General features: G+C 51.7%; 1 protein-coding gene across 1 annotated transcript; it reads left to right on the forward strand.

Annotated features, from left to right (window-relative positions):
- Positions 1-8,254: 8,254 nt before the first annotated feature.
- Positions 8,255-8,545, forward strand: CCR75_008059 (uncharacterized protein; the record flags this gene model as incomplete). The annotated part of the gene is made up of 1 exon (XM_067966114.1): positions 8,255-8,545. The coding sequence occupies one exon, from the start codon at positions 8,255-8,257 to the stop codon at positions 8,543-8,545; it is 291 nt and encodes a 96-aa protein (XP_067819248.1).
- Positions 8,546-8,583: the final 38 nt, after the last annotated feature.

Consider the following 8,583-nt stretch of genomic DNA (forward strand, 5'->3'; position numbering starts at 1 on the left):
CTTCCATGCCTCACGTGGGGTGATCCCTGTCCGTGTTGTGTAGACAACTCGAAGAGGGTAAAAGGGGATGTCTATTCCCTTTCTTCGCCCTGGGAAGGGCTCGCATCTCTATTGAAATGCGTGACGCGACTGACGTTTTGCAATCAATTTACAAGCACCAGGGGCGCGTGTTTTCCGATGGGCCTTCTGAACCATCGGATGGGTCTCGTCATACTGACGGACGAGGCCCTCAACGTCAGCAACCAGCTGGGAACGAGGCTCCCAGTTGTCATGTGAAGGTGGATAACCACGCCAGCGAACAAGATAACTCGTTCGCTGCCCCTTCACATCACGGTGTTCTGGATACGATCCACAAGGAAACGCTGACTACCGTGAGAATCCACCAATGGTTGTGGTGAAGGAGGGAAAATTAGATCCGAACCGTATGTCGGATCTAATGTCGAGGATCCAAAAAAAATCGATCACTTCCTCCATGACTTGGAGGAGGAACTTGACCACGAGCGCGGCAAGCGTTGCTCGTTGGAGCAGACGGTGCAGGGTCACCATACCGAGCGGTTGGAAGACCGTTCGAAGAGTGCGTTCTCCATGTTGGAGTACGAACGGAAATATCATGCTGTTCGCGATGAGCTGTCGTCAGCTCATCGTAGTTTCGAGGAGAATTGGAACCGGCATGAGAAACTCTATTCAACATGAGAATCTGGTTCGCGATCACAAGAATCTTTTGGGGATTCTTGAAAAGGGTGGTCAGATCCGTCCTCGAAGCCGCGTACTGATGGTACGGGTGGAGCCGGCTAACATAATACGTAGGATGCGTTCGCATCCTACGTGACAATCCTATTGTGTACGCTTTGCCTCTGCGATGCAGTACAGAAAAAAGCCCAATAAACTTGGGTAGTAGTTTACTGCTACCCACATTAGTGACTACTGTTGAAGATTGATGTGTTCATCAAAAGTGTTGCGCTTTATGCATATGCGTGTATAAGGGATCGTATGACAAGAATTATACGGAGAATTTGAGTGTGGAAAATATTGTTTGTTGGGCTCAGTCGGGTAAGGCATGGCGGTGCGCCCACTGGTCACCGGTTCGATACCCGGTAACGACAAAAGTAAAACCTTCGGGAACTGGTGTTTGGGGTTCACCAGCACTGTACCGCCAGACAGTGACGTCCCCCATTTTATGGTAGTCCACATATCTGGGAAGGGGGCGCAACAAACGATAGAAAAGAATAAACGGTAGGATAAAGTTAACGGTAAGAAAGATAAACTCAAAATATAACTTACTTTCCGGTTTGCAATCTCGACCGTAAGCCCTTCTTGAAGCTCATAGCGTTAACTTAAATCAACAACTACACGCTTAGGTAGGTTTACCGTAGAGAGTAGCACTAGATCATTAATTTTAAATGAACGAACATTCGCTCTTCCATGTTTGTCTGCTTTCCGTTTCTATCGGTCCACTGCGTTGCCAATGGAATCCTGAAGGAAACGGATTATTGATTCTCGAGATAGCAGAAATTCTTCTACTGACTCATTTGTTTTGTATTTTTCAGTATGATTTGTGCGTACTGCCATGAGATCATTTTCGTCTTCGATGTCGATTTCTTCGACATCGACATCACTCGCGTCGTTCTTAACTTCGACGCGTGATGAGCATGAGCCAGGAATGGTTTTGCTCGTGCGAGTCCACCCCCCCTTAAACAAGAGGATCCCATCTAATTGGGTGGGTGTGCGAGATTAGCGTAAGCCACTCACGAAGAAAGGTGTATGCGTTGTTGACGCGTGCACCGAATTATTGATGGCAAATTCGACCATCGGTAAAAACTCGCTCCAATTCGGATACGATTGGACAAAACCTCGAAGTATCTCTTCGAGGACGCGATTTACGCGTTCTGTTTGACCATCCGTTTCTGGGTGATCGGATGTTGACATAGTCAGCCGTGTTCCGAGAGATCGGAACATGGATTGCCAGAACTCCGCCGTGAATCTCGGATCTCTATCCGAGACCAATTCACGGGGTAACCCAGGGAGTTTAGATACCGTGTCGATAAAGACACGGGCACAACCCGGAGCCGTAATCGATTCTGGTACCGCAGCAAGATGTACCATCTTGCTGAATCTGTCTACAAAAACAAGGATTCCATTGTTTTTGTGTTCGTCTTCGGGAAATCCGAAGACGAAGTCCATAGATACGGACTGCCAACACTCTGCCGGGGGTGGTAGAGGCTGAAGAGGTGCACGGGATGAAGGGCTAGGCTTCATTCGTTGACATACCTCGCAAGCACGAATGTACTTGCGCACGCCCGATCCCCTCGCCCCTACCGTACATGTGGTATCTTCAAATACCTGATTCTCGCAAGCGTTCGGCAATTGGTGATCTCGCAGCGACCAACACATCCGCACTTGTCTTCGTGTGCCCCTTCAATATTAAATACTATGTTCAAGTTTTTTTCATCTTTTCAAACTCCTTGACGTCAGTGGGCCACGCTACCTTCTGACCGACTGGGACGTTTTCGATCAGCCATTGTCTCGTCCCGACACTAGCATCTTCCTCGTCACTGTTGTCCAGGATGAGGTCGATAACCTCGCCTAACTCTTCTTCGCCATCGCCAGCTAGGTCTTCATACTCGATATCGTCGCTTCTGTCGCTGTTATCGTCGTTGTCGTCTTGTTTTCCTCTGCTTGCCCTGGCAGCCCCGATGATTGAACATCCTTCGCTTCACCACCCTATGGTAGCCCCTTTCCGAGACTTCTGCTGCAAGCCAAGCCGATTTTTGCTTTATCTTACTTCACCGACGACGGCCTCTGTTTTTACACTCACCACAACTTAGCGGTATTCTTTAACGTCTGCCGCTGTGTGGCTTTATGCCCACTGTGGTTACATCGGAACGACCGAATTTTACAGAGCGTAGCATCTTCGGCGCTTACTCTGCTTAGTCGGGCCTCAGCTTACATAAAGGTTTACCTTGGCCAGAATCGCTTCAGTTTCCTGGGACAACCCCCGCCTCGCTACTCTGTGCCGCTCCCTCATCTCGTCGGTGTGAGGGCTGTATGATTGGTTTTCGTCTTTCCTCGTTGGNTGCCGCTGTGTGGCTTTATACCCACTGTGGTTACATCGGAACGACCGAATTTTAAATAGCGTAGCATCTTCGGCGCTTACTCTGCTAAGTCGGGCCTCGGCTTACATTAAGGTTACCTTGGCCAGAATCGCTTCAGTTTCCTGGGACACCCCCCGCCTCGCCACTCCATTGAACGAACGCTTCAGTATCCGGAAATTCCAGAATCAACTCTGTACAGCTCCCTCCTCTCGTAGGTACGAGGGCTGTATGGTTGGTTTCGTCTTTCCTCGTTGGGCTTGATATCTATAATACTCTACTAACGCCCACGATTGACCATACCATCCGGCAGCTGGGTCGCTCTTCAACCTCTCGAATCTTTCTAGCAACACGGATTTTGAGCGAAAGGGTATATTGAGGCTTGCACGACATTAGTTAAGCTAGTCTTACTGCAGATAATTGCCGGATTTCCACGCAAACGTTTGCACGGCTCTTTTCGACTCGTCAATTTTCCCAAATTCTTTTGTATCGAGATTCTATTTGGGCGTTTGGTGGTACAAGAATATCTTAACCACAATGCTGTTGCATTCTTTGCGCCTACTGGGAATCGCTGGTACAAATGTTTAAAACGTTTACAGATCATTTCAACTTCCTTTTTACGGATGGATTATCGTAATTTAGTCTCACTACTTGTATGGCCGCATATCGACATATTCTTCGCCGCTTCATCTACGTCCTGGCCGCGGGCTTCCTTCTTGAAACTCATCAAGCGCATTGCGACAATGTTGGCTCTACGGTGGGTAGACTGGCAGTGGAACCACAATAGTCCTACAGCCCTTCCCGTGTAGTCAACAGTTATCTCTTCACCAGTCCTGATGGCGACCTGCGAGATTATAAATACCACGACCCTCCGCAGTCGGCGCACCTCAACATATGTCGTGTTAAGCGTGCAGAAGTGAGAAATAAATCGAGATTTCCCACCTTCCTTCTCCGCGCTGACGAAAACGGAGCACCCACCGGCATCCTTCTCCCGCAGACAGATCGTGTACGACCCCGCTGAGGGTACCGTATGCACATACGTTCCCCAGCATTGGCACACCACCATTCCTTGCGCGATCGGCCAAGCAGCAAAAACGACAATTACCTGACATGTCACGCACAGCTCCAGGCGACAGGACCATAAACTATTCCGGCATCCCCTCGCCCCTACCGTACATGTGGTATCTTCAAATACCTGATTCTCGCAAGCGTTCGGCAATTGGTGATCTCGCAGCGACCAACACATCCGCACTTGTCTTCGTGGGCCCCATCAATATTAAATACTATGTTCAAGTTTATTACATCTTTTCAAACTCCTCGACGTCAGTGGGCCACGCTACCTTCTGACCGACCGGGCGTTTTCGATCAGCCATTGTCTCGTCCCGACACTAGCATCTTCCTCGTTACTGTCGTCCAGGGTGAGGTCGATAACCTCGCCTAACTCTTCTTTGCCAGCGCCAGTTAGGTCTTCATACTCGATATCGTCGCCGCCGTCGCCACCGTCGCCGCTGTCGTTGTTGTCGTCGTTGTCGTCTTGTTTTCCTCTGCTTGCCCTGGCAGCCCCGATGATTGAACATCCCTTCCGCTTCACCACCCTATGGTAGCCCCTTTCCGAGACTTCCGCTACAAGCCAAGCCGATTTTTGCTTTATAAGGCCTTCACTTCACCGACGCGGCCTCCGATCTTAAACTCACCACAACTTAGTAATATTTTTTAACGTCTGCCGCTGTGTGGCTTTATACCCACTGTGGTTACATCGGAACGACCAAATTTTAAAGAGCGTAGCATCTTCGGCGCTTACTCTGCTTAGTCGGGCCTTGGCTTACATTAAGGTTACCTTGGCCAGAATCGCTTCAGTTTCCTGGGACAACCCCCGCCTCGCCACTCTGTGCCGCTCCCTCCTCTCGTCGGTATGAGGGCTGTATGGTTGGTTTCGTCTTTCCTCGTTGGGCTTGATATCTTTAATACTCTGCTAACGCCCACGATTGACCATACCATCCGGCAGCTGGGTCGTTCTTCAGCCTCTCGAATCTTTCTAGCAACACGGATTTTGAGTGAAAGGGTATGTTGGGGCTTGCACGACATTAGTTATGCTAGTCTTACTTTAGTTGATTGCCGGATTTTCCACGCAAACGTTTGCATGGCTCTTTTCGACTCGTCACTTTTCACAAAAAAAATTGTATTGAGATTCCCTTTTTGGGCGTTTGGTGGTATCAGAATATCTTTACCACAATGTTGTTGCATTCTTTGGGCCTACTGGGAATCGCTCATTATATGTTACAAATGTTTAAATCGTTTTCAGATTATTCAACTTCCTTTTTACGGATGGATTATCATAATTTGGTCTTACTACTTGTATGGCCGCATATCGACAACCTAATTCTTCGCCACTTCATCTACGTCCTGGTCGCGGGCTTCCTTCTTGAAACTCATCAAACGCATTGCGGCAATGTTGGCTCTACAGTGGGTTGGTTGGCAGTTGAGCCACAATAGTCCTCCAGCCCTTCCCGTGTAGTCAACAGTTATCTCTTCACCAGTCCTGATGGCGACCTGCGAGATTATAGATGCCACGACCCTCCGCAGTCGGCGCACCTCAACATATTTCGTGTTAAGCGTGCAGGAGTGAGAAATAAATCGAGATTTCCCACCTTTTTTCTCCGCGCTGATGAAAATGGAACACCCACCGGCATCCTTCTCCCACAGACAGATCGTGTACGACGCCGCTGGGGGTATCGTATGCACATACGTTCCCCAGTATTGGCACACCACCATTCCTTGCGCGATCGGCCGAGCAGCAAGAACGCCAATTACCTGACTTGCCACGCGCAGCTCCAGGCGACAGAACCATAAACTATTCTGGCTTCGTGGTGGGTCTAATTACTTTATTTGAGTACTTGACCATCTTCTTAAGCACACCAAGTGTACTTAACGGGGACTGTGTAAGATAGAGCAACTTAAGCCCGTCACACTCACCAACTACCTCACTGTACGTGAGAGAAGACGGTTAAACGCTTCCTCACTGTGCTCAGAAGGTGTGTGCTGGTAGTACGTGGCAGCTTTAAGTAGCGCCCGCCTACACACGCGATATACACCGCAAATTAAAACTTTCTTTATTAGGTTTGGCGTTATCACCAATTCTCATTAGATAAAACAAGACGCTTCTCCTCAAACAATTTAAAAAATTGTATATTTCATAAAGAGGATACGTGAGTGTTTATTGATGATAGGTATATTAAGGTACGATCTCCGACGTAAGATATCCGTTCGGCCGCGATCTAGTCGCTGCGCCGCTTACTTATAACTTACGTTCGTGCGAGGCCTCGGACGGCTGCTTGCCGCCGTTGAAGCTGTCGCATTGCAGCCGCGCTCTCGCGCGCTGTCATTGCCGGCCCTGCGTTCTCCTCGCTTTTACGCGGCGAGCGACGTCTCGAGCCAGTGGTTGACGTCTTGGTCCATGACCTCTCCCACCGAGCGGACGAGGTCACAAGAAGTCGGTGTGAGCACCTGAACGGATGTTCGAGTGCCCATCGCGATGTTGGCTGCTCTGTCCGCCAACTTGTTGTACTCGCGGTAGTGATGGGCTCAGCTGGCGACCGCGACGTCGTCTGCGAGCGCTCTCGCCTCGCGATAGTGCTGCAAGGTGGGGCTTGAGCGGAGAGCGGTGCATCCGGAGCTGCGAGAGATCCCACTGTCGCCCACTACGTGCAGTGGCACGAAGCCGCTCACCTTCGCTTGTCGGAGGCCATGGACAAGTCCGCTGTACTCTGCAAGGTTGTTCGTTGTCGTCTTCGCGCTGTATACCATGCACGCGACCCACGTGATCGCCGCTGCGTGTGTTGGGACGTGTACTCGGAGAATCACCGACCCGGAGCCGCCTGGGCCCAGGTTGCCGCGAGATCCTCCGTCGAAGAAGAGCAGGTAGAGAACATCTGATTGTCCACCTAATGGCAAGGCCTGCAGTGGAGCGGGTTCGACACTCTTAGGAGAGCATCCGCGAGCGCTGATCTCATGATAGCCTTCACCAGTCCGTTTTCGCCGCCACCAGGTTGGTAGATTGAGCTGCGAAAGCGCGCAAGCGCACGCCGTAAACTAGTCTTGCGAGTACTCGGTGGGCATCAGCCGACAAGTTCGATTCTTCCATGCGTCGGAGCAGCTCGGTCCAGATCGCGTGAGCCGTTTTTGCTACCGCAAAGCGCCAGAGTTCGTTCGCAGCCGCGAAGACTGCCGCTCGTGCCTCTCCGGGTCTTCTCACTCTCTGCGAGCGTCGTTTGCGCCGCCTCCCACGCGTTGCTCGGTTGTTCTGGCAGCTCGAGAGCGAAGAACCCAAACGTGGATGCCAGCATCGTCGACACCGCCGAGGCGACCCCATAGTGCAAAGAGATGTTGCCTATGTCGTTGCGCTGCAAAGCAGGCCCAGAGAACATGATTGCGGGTGCGTAGACGCCGTGGGGGCACTCGGGACTCGGGTACGACCTGTCCTGCGCTGCCCAGTTCCAGAGATGGAAGCTGTTGCTCTTAAGTCGATTCAGCGTCCGTGTGACCTGCGTGAACGTTGCACTTATTTGCCGTAGCTCCTTCCACTCGACCATATCTGCGCCGCGTGACACGATGCGATGGTCGTTCGCTGTCACGCCCCTGTCACGCTGCTGTTCACCTTGTCGTTGTTGCCGGCGGGCGATGATCTTGTGCATGACTCCACGGCGCGGCCGCCATCGATGCTCCCCTGCCCAAAGCTGCACGATGCGCGTGAAAGCTGGGTGTGCTCCGAAGCGGACAGGAGTGCCGCAAGAGCGAGTTGCCGCCCGGTCGCACTCCGCCATGGAGTGCACTCGGGTCGTGTCGCACAATTGGCCTGCGTCGTAGTGCGAGAGCGTCGTGCCGCTGCAATCCAACGTCCAGTCATGATGCTGGTGGACTTCAGTCTGATCCGAGATGAGGGTGCCGCCCCCGGCCGGCCGGCGCAAGAGAGATGGGAAATTGTACGTCAGTGCGAAGCAGAAACGACCGAAGTGCCGCCCCTTCGCTATGGGCATCGTTGCCATGCTGTCTGTGGGTGAGAAAGCACTTCGCCATACTCGATCCAGGTCATGAAAGAGTGTCGCTAAGTGTTGCCTTGTCGCGGGCAAAACTTTTGCTGTTAACCTTGCCTGTTTCCTGTTGGTCAAATGTTTGCCATTGACGCGTGCGAGCCACATCGTGTCGAAACGCCGTTACGTGGTTTTCGGCATCTGTTGCGAGTCTGCCTGTGGAGTCGAGTCCGCGGTTCGCGCGTCGACCGGGTGTCCCGTCGACGTGTGCTTGGCCTTGCCTTTGCTACGAAACGCCCCGCCTGCTTTTTCACCGGTCACATCATTCCTCCAGGTGTTCGCATTGCCACGCGACCGCTAGCCCCGGTCGCCCAGAGAGAACCGAGGATTTATGGTTCCACGTCAGTCTTCCAGCACGAAGTGATGTAGCGCGGATTTGTGTCTCCGCCGCCCCACAGCGTATCGCC

Source organism: Bremia lactucae, linkage group LG15, assembly GCF_004359215.1.
Source record: "Bremia lactucae strain SF5 linkage group LG15, whole genome shotgun sequence".
Lineage (NCBI taxonomy): Eukaryota > Oomycota > Peronosporomycetes > Peronosporales > Peronosporaceae > Bremia > Bremia lactucae.